Source organism: Arachis ipaensis, chromosome B1, assembly GCF_059453495.1.
Source record: "Arachis ipaensis isolate K30076 ecotype BB chromosome B1, ASM5945349v1, whole genome shotgun sequence".
Taxonomy (NCBI): Eukaryota; Viridiplantae; Streptophyta; class Magnoliopsida; order Fabales; family Fabaceae; genus Arachis; species Arachis ipaensis.
This window is the reverse complement of record NC_142436.1, coordinates 22,135,253-22,157,427: the sequence shown is the minus strand read 5'-3', so window position 1 is coordinate 22,157,427 and position 22,175 is coordinate 22,135,253. Positions and strand designations below refer to the sequence as shown.

The 22,175-nt window shown below is 38.4% G+C and overlaps 1 protein-coding gene across 1 annotated transcript; it reads left to right on the top strand.

The window, feature by feature from the left end:
- The first annotated feature begins 6,437 nt into the window (after nt 1–6,437).
- Nucleotides 6,438–16,108, top strand: HMA1 (heavy metal atpase 1). Its single transcript, XM_016330071.3, has 13 exons — nt 6,438–7,288; nt 7,382–7,532; nt 7,646–7,830; nt 8,587–8,733; nt 9,662–9,857; nt 11,219–11,331; nt 12,741–12,982; nt 13,324–13,429; nt 14,125–14,289; nt 14,447–14,663; nt 15,103–15,290; nt 15,378–15,464; nt 15,718–16,108. Exons 1-13 carry the CDS (start codon nt 6,767–6,769, stop codon nt 15,895–15,897), a joined length of 2,499 nt encoding a protein of 832 aa, XP_016185557.2. The 5' UTR covers nt 6,438–6,766; the 3' UTR covers nt 15,898–16,108.
- Nucleotides 16,109–22,175: the final 6,067 nt, after the last annotated feature.

Genomic DNA, 22,175 nt, shown 5'->3' with positions numbered 1-22,175 from the left:
AAAACAAAAAGATTAGCTTGGATAAAAGGCATAATCATGCCACTTATCACCGTGATATCCTAGGTTACAATCCTCCATTCCATCCCCAATGCCACACAGTGGATCCTCCTGCATTACATCAAGATCCAATGTGTGATAGTGGCAAGGGATAGTAGATAGGTTTAATACGAAAAGTGGTGCGGGTAAAAGAAACCTGCATTCCAATGGTCTCTCGATAACAAACTCGTCCTTTGTCGAAATGCTGGTGGAAGCATCTGTCAGTGATGTAATCCTCATCTGACTCAGAATCCTCCTTCATATGTTCACTTGAAGTAGTGTAATACAAAGGAGGTGCTGCTATTGGTGGATTTAGCTGTGCAAAAGTGGATGGGCCAGCACCACTGCCACCAATCTCGTTGGCCTCAGTGTACAACTCCAGGCTAGGATTTTTCCATATTAATGGCAGTCTCCTATTCTACAGCAACTAACTATATTATCACATTGTTATCTCCTTGTAAATAGCTTTATCTTGTTGTATATTAGTTTACTTAGTTCCTTAACTATAGCTCTTGTATAGCTTTGACCGCATGCATATCTCCTACTTTGTTGCATTCTGGTGTAATACCAAGGCTGTATAAATTCTGATCACATCAATGAGAAATGCAACCTTTCCAAACTTGATATGGTATCAGAGCCCTATTGGCTAACCCCCAACAGATCCAAACAACATGTCGTTGAATAATCTTCTTCTCTCTGCATCAAACAATTCTACCTCAATGAATTTTCCCACCCTTCCTATTAAACTCAACCATGAAAATTACTACCTCTGGTGCAAAACAATGCTTCCTGCTCTCGAAGGTTTTGATCTTGACTCATTAATTTACCAAGACACAATCCCTCCCACCCACATAATCCCTGCACCAACGACTGAAAAACCTTCCCCCACACCTGTTCCAAACCCTGCGCATGCTACATGGAAGAAACAGGACAAACTTGTTCTCCTTTGGCTTCATTCGCACAGCTCAGAGAATGTTCTTGCTTATGTCATTGCCTGTGAAACCTCTCGCAGCACTTGGATTGCTCTAGAGGAGTTGTTTGATGCTCAATCAAGTGCTAGAGCTGATTATCTCAAAATCTCTCTTCAAGATTTGCAAAAAGGATCATTAACCATGATTGATTATATTGCACAAAAGAGAAAGCTAGCCGATTCCCTTGCTGAATGTGGCTACATAGTTCAAGAAGAATTTCATCCTTAAAGGCCTTGCCTCGTCCTATAATAATTTTTGAACCTCCTATGGCCTGCTCCAATTTTCTCTCCCTCTCACCAAATTTATTGCAACCCTTTTGCGTGAAGAGACTACCCTGGGTCATTCCCACTCTGGCCTTCTTCCTTTACCCTCCCCATCCGCCAATATTACTCAATCCTTCTCATCTCTGAACCTTAATCCTAACTCTCAACCTCAGCCTTCTCAATCTGCCACCACTCCTCCGATATTGTTTTGCCAGATTTGTGAAAAACTGGGGCACATTGGAAGGGACTGCTACAACCGTGGCAACTTCAACTTGTATCCCTCTCGTAGCAAGCCTCGTAGCAACAACAACAGGCGCAACAACAACAACAGCTCTAACCACAACTCTCGCAACACCAGCAACTACCACAACAACAAGAAACCAGAAGCCCTATTTGCATCTCCCTCCAGCATCGTTGATCCGGATTGGTTTCTTGACTCGGGGGTAAGTCACCACGTCATTAACCAAGTTCAAAATCTATCCAGCCATGATGACTATGATGGCAACGACTCCCTCACAGCAGGGAATGGTATGTCTCTTCCCATCAGTCATTTTAGGTCTTGTATTTTGCCTGCTTCTCCTTCCCCTCTAAAATTGTTTAATGTCCTTGTCGTGCCCCACATTACAAAGAATCTTCTTAGCATTTCCCAATTGACCAAAGAAAATGACATATTTGTTGAATTCCATCCTGACCGTTGTATTGTTAAGACCCCACAAGGTCAAACCCTTCTCCCAGGTCACGTGGATAATGGGCTATACCGTCTCTCCATCACTTCCTCTTCATCTCCTCAAGCTTACCTTGGAGAAAAGACATCACTGGAAGGATGGCATAAGCGTCTGGCTCACCTTCACTTTGCCCTTCTTCAGTAATTAGTTCATGATTTTCAACTTCCTGTTTCAAATAAATGTATTCCAGATGTTTGTGAGCTTTGTCAATTTAGCAAGAGCCACAGAACCCCTCTCCAAGTTTGTCATGTTGCTAGTGCAAAGCCATTTGAATTAATTTATTTTGATGTTTGGTCATCTCCTACTCTCTCTAATTCTTGTTGTCGATACTTTGTTCTCTTTCTAGATGATCATATAAAATACTTATGGATCTACTTTTTATCATCCAAATCACAAGTATTCTCTATCTTTGAGAAATTCAAAAAGATGATCGAAACACAATTTGACACTAAAATAAAAAAAACTACAAACTGATTGGGGAGGTGAATATAGAAATGTGTCTACATTTGTTGAAAATTTAGGAATAATCCATCGTGTCTCATGCCCACACACTCAGGCCCAAAATGGTGCAATTGAACGTCGAAATCGCACCATGGTTGAAAAGGGTCTCACCCTACTTGCTCAAGCTTCTTTAGCTCTCTCCTTTTGGGAAGAAGCCTTTCACACCGCTGTCTATTTGTCTAATCATACCATCACCCCCACATTACAAAATAAATCAACATACCAACTTCTCTACCACAAAATTCCAGATTATAAATTCCTCAAAACCTTCGGGTGTTTGTGTTATTCTTATATCCGACCCTACAATAACAATAAATTAGAATTCAGGTATCTTCCTTATCTCTTTGTGGGTTACAGCTCCAAGCACAAGGGGTATTGTTGCCTACACATCTCTTCTTCTCGGCTATATATTACTAGACACGTGATCTTCAATGAGAGTGTTTTTTCTCACTCCGCTGCCCTCACCTCCTCTACTTTACCTACTACCTCCACCTCCACACCCTCATGCATTCTCCTCCCTTATGTCATTGACCTTATGACTGCTCCTTACTCCCCTACCCCGTCAGCTCCCCCTTCACCCTTTGCGCAACACAGCCCTACTCTTACTCCCTCACCTACTCCATCTTCCCCCTCTATGACTACCTCAGACCAGCCATCTTCTCCCACTTCCGCATCTCCTACCTCGTTATTAGCATCATCATATTCACCCTCCCCTTTTCCTCTGCCACCTCCTCCACCATCTTATTATCGCTCTTCCTCCACCTCTACTCACTCTATGACTACTCGTGCCAAAACCAACTCACTCAAACCTAAACTCTTCACCGCCACAAAAAGTCCTCCTCTTCACCTTCCCTCATCCCTTCTTGAGCCCAAAATATTCGCTCATGCCTCAAAATATCCTCATTGGCAAACCGCTATGCAGCCTGAATATAATGCTCTTATGATTAATGGGACATGAACTCTTGTTCCAAAGTCCGGTAATACTAATGTTGTCAGCTGTAAGTGGGTCTACATGGTCAAACAAAAATCTGATGGATCTATTGAACGGTACAAAGCTCGGCTTATTTTCAGATGTTTTCATCAAGAGGAAGGTGTGGACTTCTTTGACACTTTTAGTCCTATGGTCTGTCAAACTACTGCTTGCCTGGTTCTTAGTATTGCCCTGTTTCATGGATGGTCCCTTCGACAACTATACATTAATAATGCTTTCTTGAATAGTGATCTTGGTGAAGTTGTTTACATGGAGCAACCAAATGATTTTGTTGATCCTACCCACCTACTACATGTCTGTAAACTACACAAGGCTCTCTATGGCCTCAAACAGGCTCCCCGGGCTTGGTTCAATAAGCTGAAAGGCTTTCTACTTACTCATGGCTTCCGTTCTTGCTACTCCGATACCTCTCTCTTTGTCTATCACCTCAATGGAATCACTACTTATATTCTTGTCTATGTTGATGATCTCATTATCACAGGAAACTCTCCCTCTTTCATCACCACTTTCATTTCCAACCTCAATCAAACCTTCTCCCTCAAAGATCTAGGTGATCTTTATTACTTTCTTGGTATTGAAGTCACTAGATCTCCTACCTCTCTTTTCCTCTCCAAACCAAATATATCCGTGACATTCTCGACCGCTCCAAGATGACCACAGCCAACTCCATCTCCTCCCCAGCTGAACCCGGCTCACGACTTACTCAGATTGGTGATCTTCTTGGTGACCCTCACTTGTATCGTAGTATTGTTGGTGCTCTTCAGTATGCACTATTTCCCGTCCTGAAATTTATTATGTTGTTAACTGTGTTTGTCAGTTCATGCATTCTCCTACTGAAATTCATTGGAAACCAATTAAAAGGATTCTAAGATACTTAAGTGGTACTCTTGACTATGGTCTCACTCTTTATCCTTCCAAGGATCATCATCTTGTTCCTTTTTTCGATGTCGGGTAGGCTAGTGACATTGCTGATTGCAAGTCTCAACATGGCTTTGCTATTTTTCTTGGTGGTAATCTCATCAGTTGGTCCTCCCGAAAACAGAAAGTGGTTGCCCGTTCTAGCACTGAAGCTGAGTACCGTGCCATAGCTTTTGCTACCACTGAATTGGATTGGCTTCGTGAGCTTCTGCGTGAACTTCATCTCTCTACTGCTACAGCTCCTATGTTACTCTGTGACAATATTAGTGCCATTTTTCTCAGCTCTAATCCGGTCATCCACAATAAGTCCAAGCATATAAAAATAGATTATCACTTTGTGAAGGACCAAGTTGATGCAGGTGATATTGTTATTCGTTATGTGCACTCAGCTGATCAACGAGCCGATATTTTTACTAAAGCCATAGGAACATCACGGTTTTGCGAGCTCCGATCCAAGCTGCATGTTCTTCCACGACCATGAGCTTGTAGGGGGTATTAACGGCAGTCTCCTATTCTACAGCAACTAAATATATTATCACATTGTTATCTCCTTGTAAATAGCTTTATCTTGTTGTATATCAGTTTACTTAGTTCCTTAACTATAGCTCTTGTATAGCTTTGACCGCATGTATATCTCCTACTCTGTTGCATTCTGGTGTAATACCAAGGCTGTATAAATTCTGATTACATCAATGAGAAATGCAACCTTTCCAAACTTGATATTTCATGTACATCGAATATCGTGTGCACATAATTATTTATCACTTACAAGCTAGAAAATCTTAATTCTAAATTATCAGTTGTCCAATACTGCAAGAAGCTTGTACCTAAGATTCCTAATCTATTTCTGATCGAATGATCCTATATTTATCAATATTAAGTTCTTCAGCACGTGAAGGGTATCAAAATGTCGAGTCTAAAACAATATCGGGTTGGGGCATTCAAATAGAACCCTTTTTCATTTTTTTCCTAGAGTTGAATTTGGATAAACACTCACAACAATATACTCATCAGTAGTCCCTTCGAGGATATCCAACAAAAAAAATTATACTCACCAGTAGCCATTTTAAAAGAATATTACAAGAGAATAAAAAGATAGTGCAAACAAGATACGTTCATAAACTTTAAACCTTAAACGCGCATTACAACGAGATACGTTTAAAATAATTTATACTCATATTTCAAGAGCAAATGATATATTTGTATAAAATTTTGTTACTTATTTGATTGACATTGTAAGCGAAACATGTTTATATTATATCATTTGCACTTATAATAAGATAAATAATAGAGAAAGACTCGACTCATTTTTTTGGATATGCAAACTGTGTGTGTGTTGTGCATGGGTATGGAGGTGGGATGGTGCTAGACATGAATGTGGGATAATTTTTTTTTGAATCATAAAGTGAAGAAATCGGACTGTCCGATTTCATTTCTTTGTTAAAAAAATTATGAACACAAATCGGATGGTCCGATTTGTGTGGGAAGGAAAATCAGAGGGTCCGATTTGTACTTTTAATTTTTTTTTATTTTGAAAACAAAAATCGGATGGTCCGATTTCATTATTAAATTTTTTTTAATTGTTTAAAATACAAATCGGACGGTCCGATTTGTGTAATGCAATTTTTTTTTTTATTTTTTAAACACAAATCGGAGGGTCCGATTTGCTCTTGACACCATAACTGCGTAAAGCACCCATACACTTCATAACGATGTCTTACACCATTCTTCCTTCCATATCTAAATTAAAAAGTGGAAAGACTCTATATGTATTCATAAATATTATATTTATTTTATGAATAATGTTATGAAAATAATTCTTTTTAATTAATATCAGCTAATTTTTTAAAATAATTTTATTTATCTTAAATTTAAACTTTACATTATAAATTTGTAATCATAAATTTAGATTATAAATTTATTTTATTTTTTAAATAAAAGTTTTTAGAATTAGAAAAAAAAAAAAAGAAATTAACTTATGATTAACTAAAAATGAGTTCTTTATATATTTTTAAAAAAAATCCCACATCTTAGTGCTCGTGGTAAAAAAGGGCACCCCCTACGGCCCTGCCCAAACCACAAAGAGACAAATTTAGCTCCGACGGCCCCACGAGGCGCGTGCCGGGCGTCTTGGAATGGGCACACTATGTGGTGAGGATGGCATTGGCATGACGACGAACTGAATGGTTCATTTTCACTCACATCCACCCACCACTGCACTACCCCTCAATTCTGAAGGCCCAAACCACCACCACCAACAACAACAAACTAACAATCACTCCGCCATAAACCACTCCCCAGTCCCTTCGAACCCCCTCGATGGCCTGAACTTCCTCTAGTTTCCAAGTTCCCTAGCACAACATGGAATCAATTCCTTACACGATCCCTTCTTCCAAGCTCCAATCACTACTTTCTTACAAAACACCCACCAGAACTCGATCCTCCAAGCTCCTCCCTCTTCACCCTCCCCCACTTCCAATCAAACCCTTCTATTATTCACCTAAATGCCTCCCTCTCCGTCACCATCGCCTCCGCTGCCTCGCTCACTCCAACGCTAACCACCACCATCACAGCCACAGCGATCATAACCACCACGAGCACGAGCACGAGCACGACCATCACCATCACCACCACCACCACCACCACCACGCGCATCATGCCATCGACAGCGCTAACCTCACGGGACCACAACGAGCGATCATCGGGTTCGCGAAAGCCACGAGGTGGATGGACTTGGCCGATTTCTTAAGGGAGCACTTGCATCTTTGCTGCTTCTCCACAGCTTTATTCGTGGCAGCTGCCATTTGCCCTCACACTTTGCCAAAGCCTCTCGTTAAGCGCTTCCAACACTCCCTCATCATCCTTGGATTTCCTTTGGTTGGGGTACGCAACAATCAACCAAAATCCTCTCACTCCGTTTTCTTTCTCTTCTCTTTTCCCTGTTTAATTCTTTCTTGTCTTTCTTTCTTTCTTTAGGTTTCGGCTTCCCTGGATGCTCTAATTGAACTTAGCAGTGGAAAAGTGAACATCCATGTACTAATGGCGATGGCTGCTTTTGCGTCTGTTTTTATGGGGAACTCTTTGGAAGGAGGGTTGCTTCTTGCCATGTTCAATCTCGCGCATATAGGTGAGCTATTTTGGAAATTCGAACTAACATTATATGCTCAAACTTGTTTTTCGGAAGTGAGATTTGGTTACTATGGAACGAGATTGATTTGTTTGAGTGAATTGTTTCTTCAGCTGAGGAGTACTTCACGGGACGGTCGATGATCGATGTTAAAGAGTTGAAAGAGAATCATCCTGAGTTTGCGCTTGTTCTTGACACCAGTGGTGATAAGCTTCCTAATACATTCAACTTGGCGTACAAGAGTGTTCCTGTGCATGATGTAACTGTAGGATCATATATCCTTGTTGGTGCTGGTGAGGTAAGTTATGATAGAATCTATTGCTTACCTGCCTTGCATTAATTTTGAAGTTTGAATTGGAAAATATAATTATACCTGCAACCAACGGCTGGAGTTCTTAAGAATTTCTGGGATTTTAATATATAGTGAAACCTGGTGTGTTTGGTTTTTTACTTAATAAGCCCAAACTGAATTAATAATGTAACAATACAGTTGATATCCAAAGATAGAAGAATTAAAGAGTGAACGGAGTTAAAACTTAATTGCCTTCAGCTTATCTTTCTCTACAGTAACAAGTGTACCTATAAGTGTGTGTTTTACTGTTCTTCAAATTAAGAGGCATAAATAATTTTGGGTAGGATGAATGGCTTTAATGGCCTTAATAGTTAGTCTAAGGACATTACTATCATTCAAACAGCATGTGGATGATTATGAAGGTTTTTATTTTTATTTTTTATTTAAATATCACACATATTATTATTATATGAAAAATACAGTAGATTATCCATATATATTTTATTTTGGAAGGGTCTTTTTCAAAATTTACTCATAGAGAACAGTAATTCTGTTAGTCCTTTGCAATTTCTTGTCTCGCTCTTCTCTGTTTTTCTTTTATAGAGAACATTTCCGGTCCCGCTGTTAGTCCATTAGTATTTTCATACAAACATCAAGGAGAACATTTTTCATGCATGATACAGACTCATTCATGCACAATTTGGAGTCTCAAGTCTTATACATCAGACTATTGAAGTATAATGGGGATGGTATTGTGATTAGTCTGTGCCTGTAGATTGTGAAGTTTTCCAAGGCAATGCTACAATTACCATCGAGCACTTGACAGGGGAAATCAAACCATTGGAGGCCAAAATTGGAGACAGGATACCTGGTGGTGCAAGGAACTTAGATGGGAGGATAATTGTAAAGGTATGTTCAATTTTTTATGATAATGTTGCATATTTCAGTAGGTTTATATATATATACAAGGTAGTGAAGGGAAGCCTTGGAACAACTGTTGAGTTGTCTCCATGTAACTTCAATGTCACTGATTCAAGTTGTCGAATCAGCTTCTGATTCAATTATCAGTTAACCTGCCTAATTACACTGTTTGGGTGTTACTGTTCCTCGGATCCTGTGATGCTTGTGCACCGGGCTGCCTTTTTTTAATATATACAAGTTAGTGGCTGTAGCAGTAGCTTGGGCTGGGTGATGGTACTTTTGGTGGGTGACTGGGAATGATCATGATGGATATCAAAGGTGTGACAAGAAGGTCAAACTGGTAGATTAATGAATTAATGGGTGGGAATCTGCGGTAACAAGAAGGTGGCTGTGGTTGTAAATATCTTAGTCTTTTCTTTCAGTGAAAAGAAAATATTTTAGTTTTCTTACAAGTTATAATGTTTGTTTACTTTTTCTTAATAGAAAATAATCTTTATAGTTCATCTTGAGAAGCTAACTGTAATGTTCTGGTAGACCGCTAGTTATGAAGTAGCCAGGTGGCACTAGGGACTAGAGGAGTTAGTGGTGGAGGTTTGTCAGGCAGTTATTAAGGATTGCAATATGTTGAACGTGGAACTTGATTCCTTTATTATTAGTAGTACAATGGATATTTTGGTGATCTAGTGTTGAGTTTGACATGATTGAGCTTAAGGATAGCGTGATCAATCTAGTTCATCTAATCTTATCCATGAATTCAACTGTTAAGACATTGTGAAGTTAGTTTGCAAGTGTTAGCTTGTTAGTAATCACAATTTAAGCAAGATTCAGCATGTTTCTGAATTGTTACCTCCTGTCTATGCTTTTTAAAAATGTGCTTTTGTTGGGAGCTTACCACAAAATACAAAATTGATCACAGGTAACAAAGACATGGAACGAATCAACCCTAAACCGAATTGTGCAATTGACTGAAGAAGCACAGTTGAATAAACCAAAACTTCAAAGATGGTTGGATGAATTTGGTGAACGTTACAGCAAAGTAGTTGTGGTATTATCAGTTGCAATTGCCGTTATTGGGCCAATTTTATTTAAGTGGCCTTTCATTAGCACACCAGGTAAGTTCTTAATTCATTTATTCTAAATTCCAATTTCGATTTTGGAATCGAGATTTACTTTAAACTTTTATTTTTATTTTTAGGTTCACAAAATAATAACTTCACGAATTGCAACTTTTTGTTCAATTTATTTTACTTTATTTAAATATATGATTGAAAATTAAAATTAATAAAATACTAAAAATGCAATTTTGTACTATAAATGCAATTTATTATGAAAAGTAATAAATTAAATTTTAGATTTTTTTTATATCATAGTTTTATTTGTAAAAATAAAATATTTTAATAAATATGATAGATAGATATCATAGTAGATGAAATTGATAGAGCCATTATTAAGAGAGGATAAGCAAAAGATTTGAGAAAAGGCTAGACCAAAAGAGGAGTCTTGAATCCATTATTCCTCCCTATAGTTTTAATGAGCCGTTACCTGCCTTCAAGGTCAAGGAAGCAAGGTCAAGGATGACTAACCATAGGAAATGAATTTCTTGGGCGTTAAATGATTAGTCTGTGAAGCTTTATACATCCCATCTATTTGTGTCCTGGTCATACTTGCTTCTGATAACCTAATGCATAAAAATACAATTCTCACCATTGCCATTCAGCTTAAAGGCGATATTTTTAGAACTGAAATTTCTGAGCCACCTTCCTTTTTAGGATGACAATACACCTCCCAGCCAATTAGAGTGATCACAACTTGTATCTAAGCACTTAACCAAGGAAATTTTCTCACTATCTTCCCATTTGGATGAGCTTCTCCCACGGGCATTTTTTTGGTAATTATAGAAAAGGTATCAACATGCAAAAGACAAGGATGGAGAAAGTTGAAAAGGCCAACATCAGCCAAAAATATGACATATGATCAGCCATAACATCAAAGAAAAACCCCTGCTAGCACCTATTCAATATCACTGGACCCCCATAACCCTATATCTCTTTCCTGGAACGTCATCATTAAACCACACACCAAAAGTCTAACATAATTATTCTCCAATGTTAAACTTAACATATAAGTAGTGACGAGAGGGATATTTTGTTTTAACGAATTCAATGATAGCAAGGTGATGTAATGTGTCATTGTGACTTGTGAGAGCCTTGTGATATAAAATATTATTTGCTTAGATAAATGTTTTGACATAGGGTTTACGGAACTGTAGAATTTTGAGACAAAAAGAGTCGTAAATTCTAATAACCATCGCTCACGGAAAGTTAGCTGTTGTTGGAGTTTATAACATAAGATAGTTATAGTTCGCAGCATGGGCTTATCTAGTGGCTTGTCACCGCACCTAGTAGGATAGGCTTTGTTCTTGTTGTTGTATATATGGCTTATCTTTCAGCTTATTTATCTCTGTCTGATGTAGCATGCAGAGGTTCAGTTTACAGAGCCCTAGGGCTCATGGTTGCAGCATCTCCATGTGCTTTGGCTGTGGCCCCATTAGCATATGCAACAGCAATTAGTTCCTGCGCAAGAAAGGTATTAATTAGCTTCGTATGGGTACATCTGTTCACTATTTCAGATCCAAATTGTTGGTTTATATTTTAAATTCAATCATACAACATATGAAATTCCATATTGAAACTTCCTTTTTTTTTTGTGCTTGTGACTGAATCAAGTGTTGTCAGTGTTTTTTCCCCTTTTTCTCGGGGAGAAAGAGAAGAAAGGGGGGGGGGGGGTTTAAAGTGTTATCGGTGTTTTATTTATGCCATAATTTTCCGCTGTCAATATTCTGTTATCTAATTTTTGTGTTCATTTTTCTTTCATGAATTTTTAAACTCACCTTCATTATTTTAATTCCGCTAGTTCATAATAATCCCACATATTAACTACTGTATAGTAATATCATTTGCTTAATTATGATTTTCTGAACCTTACCAATAATATCCCTATTAATAGTGTCCTTAAATAGAAGTTATGGAGCAATTAGAATTTAACTCCCATTCATCCATTTGAAGAGGAAATGTTTTTTTATTTGTAGTCATGCGTAGAATAATGTTTTTAAGCCTTCTATGTGTTTGACTTTCTCTAAACAATTTTCTGACCTTCATTGCCTCACACTCTCAATAACAATTTTAAGCAGCAAATGTGAACTTGAAACTTGATCCGACTACCTTTTGAAGAAAAACTAACCCATTAACATGCTTGATGCTTCCAACATGGACACAAGCATTGCCTACTAAAATGTTACAGATATTTCTTATTGGGTCATGAAAGGTTCCTAGTTGGGTCCATCTATATGCAACACCGAATAGCATAATTATATGTTAAGAACAGCTCCTAAATCAATGGACCCTAAATGTAATGCTGTGAGTGGGAGACACAGAAATGGATGTTTGTCTGTGATGACTTGTGCTGCAATGTGATTGTCGTAACAGAAAGTTTGGTGGGTGAGTTAGGCTAGAATTACAACTCTTGGTAGAGACAAGCCTCTCTAATGCTCAGCATTCAGGACTTCTCTTTCTCTTCTTCCTTGGTTGATCATAAACTGATCTTATCTCAAAGGTGTGAATAATACATCATATTCACATTTCCTCATTTTCTGGCTCCTATTTGTGGTTTCGATAATTGTACAATTGTGTTCTCATCGATTACATTATTGTAATTTCTAAGTCTGTCTCAAACGGTTCATATCTGTTGGTCTGAATCAATTGGAAGTTATTCAAACTATTACAATAGATTACTTTTGGATTGTTCTTATTTAAGGTTGTGACAATTACCTCAACTGAATGGTGTACTGCATAACCTTGTTCATTTCAATGACATTGTTTTATGTCCCTGTTTACTCCTTTTATGTTTATTGCCCAAGAAAGTCATTAAACTGTTCAAAAATTTGAATCTCTAGATATTCATTTTATTATTGTTGTGATGGCTACCTCATTTTGCAGGGGATATTACTCAAAGGTGGACATGTGTTAGATGCTCTAGCTTCTTGTCATACTATTGCATTTGATAAAACAGGAACATTAACCACAGGAGGACTTCTATTCAAGGCAATTGAGCCCATTTATGGTCATAATGTCAGAAAGAATGAGTCAAACATTTCTTCCTGTTGCATCCCTACCTGTGAGAAAGAAGCTCTTGCTGTTGCTGCAGCTATGGAAAAGGGTACTACTCATCCCATTGGAAGGTATCATCTGGAACATAATCCATTCATATCATCTTTGGATCCTCCTCCATAGTTTTGGTTTTCATTAAATCTATACGTCATTCCTTTATTATCTCTAAGAAAAAGAATAATACCTTTTCTTTGGGTCTGTTATGTGTAAAGCAGACATCGATACAAACACTTGACGTACATAATAATATAAAAATACATTAACTCACCACTTAGTTGGTTTCCTTGTACTTTCTATGTTTGGATTAGCATAATAATTCGTCAGTCTATTGTGTGCATTGTATGAACTATTCAAAAGACCAAACATGATAATTTTCAACTTTATGAAATACTTTCTGTGAAACATATTGCAGGGCTGTTGTTGACCATAGCGAAGGCAAAGACCTCCCATCTGTTTCTGTTGAAAGTTTTGAGTACTTCCCTGGAAGGGGCCTTATTGCTACTGTTAACAGCATTGAGGTACCATATTTTCGTGTAAACAACCCGTGGCAAATTATACTCTTGTTGACAAAGCAAAGGATCACAATATATGCTACCATATTTGCAGAATCCCAAGCACACAGTTTATTTAGAATTCCAATTAATCCCGTATACATCACAAATATTTGTGCCTTTTTTATCATTTTATTTCTTAATGCAATTATTTTCCACACACACACACTAATGCAAGTGCATGTCTGGGGATGCTTAATATCTCAAACAACCCCCAGACCTCCTTTCTGTTTTTTCTTTACACTTGATTTTTAGGTTATTTCAAAAGCATTAATAGGTTGCCTTTTTTCTTACTTCAATTCAATAGCTCTTCTAATTTCCCTTGGATAAATAAAATAAAATAAAAATTTCAATTCTAATTAACTCGTATCTTTTGTTAATTTAATACATAAAAAGGATTTTTATTACATAATCCAAACAAGATAGTTTATATTAAAAGTCAGGGGTGAATTAACATATCCGAACATAAATTAAACTTTGCATGATTGGAATATTGATTATTTGCATAATTTTTAGCACAAATTTCACAACTAACTAAAACACCATAACAGTATATTATGATTGGATAAATAAGGTGACAAAATTGACCTCTAATATTTGTTTTTCCTCATTTTGTGTGAATAATAAGTAAAATGACTTAATTTGTTTCTTGTGCTGTATAGTCAGGAACTGGAAGTGCTAAGCTATTGAAAGCATCACTTGGGTCTGTAGATTTCATCACTTCATTTTGTCATTCTGAAGAGGAGTCAGAAAAGATCAAGGAAGCTGTTAATACATCTTCCTATGGAAGTGAATTTGTTCATGCTGCTCTTTCGGTTAATAAGAAGGTGGTGAACTTTTCATGGGCTATTTCTTTGAAAATACCTTTTACCCATTTCCCCCCATCCCCTTGAAGGTGTAGAACACATTGAGGTTCATTATATGAATGATATGATATGCTACAATGTCCGATTCTCATCAGTGTTCAAACCAAACTTGCTGCAGGTGACACTTATTCACCTAGAAGATAGGCCTCGTCCTGGGGTTTTTAATGTTATTCAAGAATTGCAGAATGAAGCGATGTTACGGGTGATAATGTTAACTGGTGATCATGAGTGTAGTGCAAGGAGGGTTGCAACTGCTGTGGGCATCAGCGAGTTTCATTGCAACCTGAAACCTGAAGATAAACTGAGTCATGTAAAAGACACATCAAGAGATACAGGTAAGTTCTGTAAATAGAGTTTTTTCTTTTTTAAATTTGGTATCTTTAATCTTTGTTAACAATGATATTTCACTTGTTCTTTGGACTTTGATTTGGGCTGATATCTGTACTAGATACATGTTTATTGATTTCACTTTTGTTGTGACATACTGGTGTTTTTGATAAAGAAGTTAGGTAATAGGTAATAATTGTTTCTTTTGCACCCAATTGGGTGTATCTAACTTAAATTGAACAAATAAATTTTGCAGAGATTAAAAGCCCATCTCTACGTGAATTCACATCTATGTTGTCTTCTTTTAGCTGTGCCAGTCAGTTTTACAACTGAAGTTGTCATATTTTGAGACTAATTTAATCAGCTTTCCACAAATTTTGCAAAATTCTATGGTGTCTTGTTCACATGCATTCTTTCATTCCATTTCTTCAAAAACTTTTGTGACAGGAGGAGGCTTAATTATGGTTGGTGAAGGAATCAATGATGCCCCTGCACTTGCTGCTGCAACTGTAGGGATTGTGCTTGCTCATCGTGCTAGTGCAACTGCTATAGCTGTTGCTGATGTGTTATTGCTTCGTGAAAATATTTCTGCAGTGCCATTTTGTATCGCCAAGTCTCGCCAAACAACAACACTGGTATTTAATATTTTTACATATATGCTGTTATCGGATAATATTTCTTCACTTTTGGATGCTATTGGCTTATATTCAAATGCACTGCAGATTAAACAAAATGTGGCTCTGGCATTGTTCTGCATTACCATGGCTTCTCTTCCATCAGTTTTGGGATTTCTGCCATTGTGGTTAACGGTATGAAAATTCAATTTTATGCTGGATTATATTCCTATTTGTCAGATGTCTATTGTCAACGAGCAAAGATGAATTTGATCCTTCTGGAAAACATCTGTTTATCTTGCCACTATGAAATCGTTGAATAAGCTTATTTAGATGATTGTGAAATGATGCCCCTATCTGTTGCCTAGAACTTTAAAATCCAGTGACCTCTCGTACTTTACCTTTTCCTATGGTTTGCTCTTTAGTGAAATCTCTTACATGCATGCAGGTTCTTTTACATGAAGGTGGAACCCTGCTTGTTTGTCTCAATTCTATTCGTGCCTTAAACGAACCATCTTGGTCATGGAAGCAGGATTTGTTACATTTGATTGGCGAGGTTAAATCTAGGCTTCTTTCTCTTGGGACAAATATTAAGGGCTCAAGCAACATTACAACGGCGAGTTTATAACGTGGTTTTATTTGAATGTATTGTGTTTATTGACAAACGTCAATATCCCCATTTCATTATTTGCCGTTAGTTTTCCTTTCTTGAGCCCTCGTTTCCCCCTTTCTAATGGAATAAGGAAAATGGTATATTAAGGTAGACTATGCATGAACAATTCTCGAAGTCAATCAGAGAATTAATGAATTACTAATGTGAATAAATATTGACGCCAAAATACAGCACGCTAAGTCCTGAGGTTGATTTTTACTGTTAGTACCTAGTTGAATTGATTTAGAATTGGTCAAATATTTTGCCCTTTTCAATCAGTTATAGCTTCCAACTACATTTGAGAGGGTGTGTATTCTCACATCTGCCCAGAACCTCTTCCAAAATAAGAATAAAAAAGAACGATGTAAGGAAGAACATGACTGCGTAAAGAACCTTGATAAACTGCCCTAGGTAAGGTTTACAAGAGTTGATCAGCTACAGGCCCCCAAAAGGCCTAATATTTGACTTTTCCAAAATAAAAATAAAAGAACGTGAAGCATTTTTTACAATAAGGATCTGAACTCCAATTAGTTGGTATTGCATGTACAATGTACAAGACAATTTAAATTCCTAACATTTCTTTAAAAGGATTAATGAATTACTACTTGACCAACCCAATTAGTTAGCCACGACTTTTTTTTTTGGACAGAGACCTGGGCCATCAGATCAGCCCAGGCCAAAAACAAAGAACCCTTGCCCCCAAAATGACCCGGTACCCACTTAATCTACCCATCTGTTACACTAGAGAAGCGGCTAAATTTTACATGTTCAAAAACATCTTCTTCTTCGCAGCACCGGCGTGGGAACCAGAATTCTGTGCGGTGGTGGCGCCTAGTGGATGGCTCGGAGACTAAATTTTATGGAGCCTCCAGTGTAACCTATCTAGTTACTGCCCCAACAGTTGGGTTGTCTCTGTCGATGTCCACCATTACCCAGAAGGTTCGATTCACAACGCCCAGGAGCCCCTGCCTGTTTTACCGCAGCCAATTCCTCCAGTATCTTCTTCTACCTCCTCGTCCTCTCCTTGTATCTCATGTTTTAATCTCTCCAACAGTGGAGCTGTTCTGCTTCGATAAGCGGAGCCATTAGTTAACCAACTTCACAAATCCAGTGCAGTTATAAAAAACAAGAAAATCATAAAGCAGATAACGAAGAAGCAACAACACAAGGAACACAAATAAACAAGGCAAGGCATGGAAGGTATCGGAAGTGCAAGTATGGACGGAGACGTTCTAGACTTGGAGGAGTCCCCAGCTCAACAAGGAGGCAACCCAGACCAGAAACTAGTCGGAAGAGTATTAACAGGAAAGGTGCTAAATACAGTCACAGTGCGTAAGACGATCCTCAACATGTGGGGAGATCCACAGGGACTAGTGATCACCAATGCAGGACCAAACTCCTTCATCTTAAACTTCAAAAACGAGGAGGAAGCAAGAAGAGCGTATGATGGAGGACCATGGAGAATAGAAGGACATATGTTGAGCTTGCAGTGGTGGAGCCCAAACCTGTCCATCGAAGAGGTAAATAACAATCAGCTTCCTATTTGGATTCAAATACATGGGCTACCTTATGATAAAATTAATATAAAGAATGCTGAAAAAATAGGAGCAATAGTAGGGAGAGTTATAAGTGTTGAGAATCCATTTGTTGAAGGGAACATGCTCAGATCCTTCTTGAGGGTCAGGGTAGAGATAAATGTTCAAACACCTCTGAAAACAGGATTTTGGCTCAAAAGAGATGATGGAAGTCATTCATGGGCTGAATTCAAATATGAAAAATTGTATGATTACTGTTACAAATGTGGAAAAATTGGGCATGACAAAAAAGCATGTATTGAAGAGTTGGCTATGTCATTAGTAAACCCAACAATTCCTAGATATGGACCAGAACTTACAACTCCGGGACTGAGATCAATAGAGAATGAGGCAAGAAAGGCAGGAATTAGGAGGAGAAAGGAAGAACATAACAACTGGGTGGAGGAGTTATGGGAGGCGCGTGAGAGAAGCTTGCAAGGGAGAGAATGGCTGAAAAGACAATCACAAAGGGAGGAAGAAGGGTCAAATCAAGGGAGTATAAGAAGTTCTCAAGCCAGTGCCTTTGCAAAATCTTGGGGCAGATTGGCAAATCCACAAGAGCAAATGGGAGGGAGACAAGTGGCAACACAGGAAGCTCAAGAACAGGATGAAGGGACTGATGATGAAGAAATGAACGGTGATGATGATAATAATATATTGAACCTAGGTGATGGGACAGCAAACCAGGAAAAAGGGAAAAAGAAAAAGGACATTCTAGAAAAGCAACAAATGAGTGAATCAGTAGCAATGGAAAACGTGAATGATGTCAGGGAATTAGGAAAGGATGGGGAGAATGGGAAAGATAGCAACAAGATTTTTAGGAGGTATATAGAGAAAGGTGGGCCAAGCAGGAGAAGAATAGACAGCACAAAAAAGATGGCATGGGCTTTCATCAACCAAAGGCCCAATAGGGATAGCCAGCAAATTAATAGTGGGCCAACTAAAAAAGGAAAGAACCCCACTATTGGACAACTACTGAAGGAATTCAACAAGAAGATGGTTGAAGAAGGAAGGAAGAGAAATATAGAAGAGGGAGTGGAAGAGGAGGCCCAAAATAGAAAAAATATGGAAGTTGATGGGACAATAAGCCAAGATCAGAATAAGGGGGAAAAGCCAGAACAGAATAACAAGCAGCTAGTCACAGAAAGCGATGGAGGGTTCTACTATGTTGAACTGGCAGAAGAAGAAGAAGAACTAGAGCAGGAGAATAACAAAGCAATTGTAGTGGCCAAGGAATATGAAATAGAACTTGCTCGAAGAATGGAGGAAAAGCTGAAACTCAAAAGAAGAAGAGGAGATGACCAGCAGGGACAGATAGGAAATTGCCTGGACGAAGAAGAGGAAGCTGCGCGGGTGTGGAGAGCTAGCAAGAAGAACAAGGTGGTCGGAGGCCTCATGGAAGGGATGGCCAATGAGGATGAAGCACAGATCAGAGGAGACAACTTGGGAAACTCAATGGCTGAGGAGGCGGGCCTACACATGCCCCCAACTCAACCATGAGTGTGATAAGTTGGAACTGCCGCGGGGTTGCGGCCCCCGCGACAGTTTCTGAACTGCACAGCATGTGCAAACAAATAAAGCCTGCAATAGTATTTCTAATAGAAACTAGAGCTAGAGAAGGAACTATTAAGAAGTTGAAAAGAAGGTTGCATTTTGAGAATGTATTTCACATAGAACCCCGGGGACTGTCCGGAGGGCTATGCCTTTTGTGGAATGAAATATATAATATTGATATTTATTTTTGGTGTGATAATCATATAAAAGCTCGGATTGACGATAGGAAAGGGAAGATATGGACATGTAATTTTATCTATGGAAACCCACGCTTTGGAAGAAGAAAGGAGCAATGGAGAGCAATTACAGAAAACAATTGTAATGAGGGAGAGCCGCAGTTATTCATAGGAGACTTTAATGACATCTTGAGTCAAGAGGAGAAAATTGGTCTACATCCAAAGCCACAAAGCCAGGTAAGAGAGTTTAGACAGTTTGTGGATATGAATTGTCTTATGGATTTAGACCTAAAAGGTGGAAGATTTACGTGGTTTAGTAATCCGAGGAATGGATTCATCACTAGGGAGAAAATAGACAGGGCGTTAGCCAATTGGGAATGGAGAGCTTTGTACCAGCATGCGTCACTCACAGCTCTACCAGCAATAAGTTCTGATCATTGTCCGATAGTTTTAAACATCAATCAAATTCAAAGAAGGGAGAAGAGTTTTAAATTCGAGGCATTTTGGGTCGATCATGATGAGTGTGAGAATGTAGTAAGGAAGGGGTGGGATAAAGGGAATATTCATGGATGCGATTGGAAAGAATAACAAGAAAAATGGAAAATTGCAAAGAGGAACTTAAGAAGTGGAGTAAGAAGACTTTTAAACGTGCAGATAAAGAAATCCACAAATTGAAGGATGAATTGAAGAAGCTACAAGATTCGAACTTAACACAAGAAAAGCAGGAGATGATACAATTAATAAAGGAGAATATAGCAGTTCTATGGAAGCAGGAAGAGAAATATTGGGGACAAAGAGCCAGGTTGAAATGGTTGAAATTGGGAGACAAGAATACAACTTTCTTTCATGCCACAACCATTCAAAGAAGAGAGAGGAACAGAATTGACAAACTGAAGAATGAAGACGGATCATGGATGGAAGATAGGAAAGAAATCATGAAACACATAGAGGAACAATTTGAAGCGTTATTCACTTCTAACAGAAACAGAAACTTGGCAGCAACTCTAAATAAAATTCAAGCGAGAGTCACAGAAGAGATGAACAGGGGGCTGATCTCAGAAGTCACTGAAGAGGAGATTAGAAAAACAGTTTTCAGCATGGGCGGCCTCAAAGCTCCAGGGCCAGATGGTCTAAATGGGTTATTCTACCAAAAACATTGGGAGATAATTAAGAAGGAGGTATGTGCAGTTGTTAAAGAATTCTTTCGAAATGGGAGTTTGCCAGAAGAAATTAGTGAAACCACAGTTGTTCTAATTCCAAAAGTCAAGAATCCAGAAGAACTTAATCAGTTAAGACCAATCAGTTGTTGTAACTTTATCTACAAGATTATAACAAGGGTTATAGTGTTGAGATTGAAAGGGCTATTGGAGGATATAGTGTCACCAACTCAAAGCGCCTTTGTGGGGGGAAGACTCATACAAGATAATGTAGTGATCGTCCAAGAAGTGTGTAAGACCCGGTTAATTAACGGCTAATTAACCCATAAATGAGAATTTATTCTAGAAAGCCAAAAATGTTATTTTTATGGCTAAATGTGATAGAGGAAATTGAGACGAGAATTTCGGTACCAATTTTATAGAAATCGGACCAAGATTGGACCGAACGGGCCAAACCGGACCAACCGGACCCAAAGTGGGCCCTTGGCCCAACATAACTAAACCAAAACCCTAGTTTTCAGCACTCTCTCTCCTCACACAACACCAAAACACGCTGAAAATTGAGATGGAAGGGGGAAGAACACTCTCTCAACTTCCTTCTATCACTTGATCTTCAAACCACCATAACTTTTGATCTAGAGCTCCGATTGCCGCTCCGTTTGCGGCCACGCGTTCACCGCGGAGAGCTCTACAAAACCCATACAATCAATCTTGAGGTAAGCCACGTTTTACTGTTCGAAATTCCAGCCCTTGATTTCGAGTTTCATGAGCAAAAATGTTGAGATTTTGGGTTCTTTGATGTTATAGGACCCAACTCTCTTGAAGGAGAAGGTTAATCTTGTCTCCTTGGACCTTGGGTGTGGTAAGATTCTCAACCCTAGTATAATTTGTTGTTCTATGATGTTTGGGTATTGAGATGTTGTGTATGGGTATGATGATTGTGGCTTAGGTTGTGTATATGTGAATATTGGAGCTTGATTGGTGATTTTGGAAAGCTTGGAAGAGGGTTTTGTATGATAAAATCTGTTCTTGGAGGTGTTGATACCTTGAGAGCTTGTGGACAAGTGGTTTGGAAGTGCTCCGGTTGAGCTTGGGGAATCGGCTAAGGTATGGTTTTGGTTTCCCGTATCTAATATGTAATGTGGTAGGAAATACTTAGGCTAGAGGCCCTAAGATAGGCATTGAATTGTTGGTGTTGTTGAATGGTTGAAATATATGATGTGTTCATATATGTGATTATGAATATTGATGCCTTGATTGTGTGAAATATGAGAAATGCATGTTGTGATATATGCTTGATGGATGATTGAGGTTGAATTGATGGGTGGTACCATGTTGATGGTGAGTATGATGTTGATTATGTATAATGATGGTTAATTGGAAATGGTATTATTAGAAATTGGGATGAGGAAGGATGTATGACATGATATTGTGTTTGTCCCTTAGCCATTTGATTGAGAAGTGTTAAAATGGTTGGATGTGGTTTTGGAAACCTTGGTAAAGTGTCAATGTGTGAGTTGAGGATGGCTTGTTGTTGATTTTGGTACATTTTGAATGATTTCAAAGAGAAGGGTTGAAATTGGCATGTTTGATTGATTTTGAAAAGAGTTGAAAGTGGCTTGTTTTGAAAATGGCACCTTGTGGTTTTGTATGAAAACATGGTTTTTGGGCATACTTTGACGGGACATAACTTGGACTACGGATCTCTGATTTGTGCCAAATCTGTTTAGAAATGAAATTGGATCCGGGATGTCCATGCCGTTCAAAGAACGGGTGAAAAACGATTTAAAATG

Coding starts and splice junctions, on each gene's coding strand:
- HMA1 (XM_016330071.3), top strand. CDS start 6,767: ATGGAATCAATTCCTTACACGATCCCTTCTTCCAAGCTCCAATCACTA. Junction 7,831..8,586: donor TCCTTGTTGGTGCTGGTGAG/GTAAGTTATGAT, acceptor TATTGTGATTAG/TCTGTGCCTGTAGATTGTGA. Junction 11,332..12,740: donor TTAGTTCCTGCGCAAGAAAG/GTATTAATTAGC, acceptor CTCATTTTGCAG/GGGATATTACTCAAAGGTGG.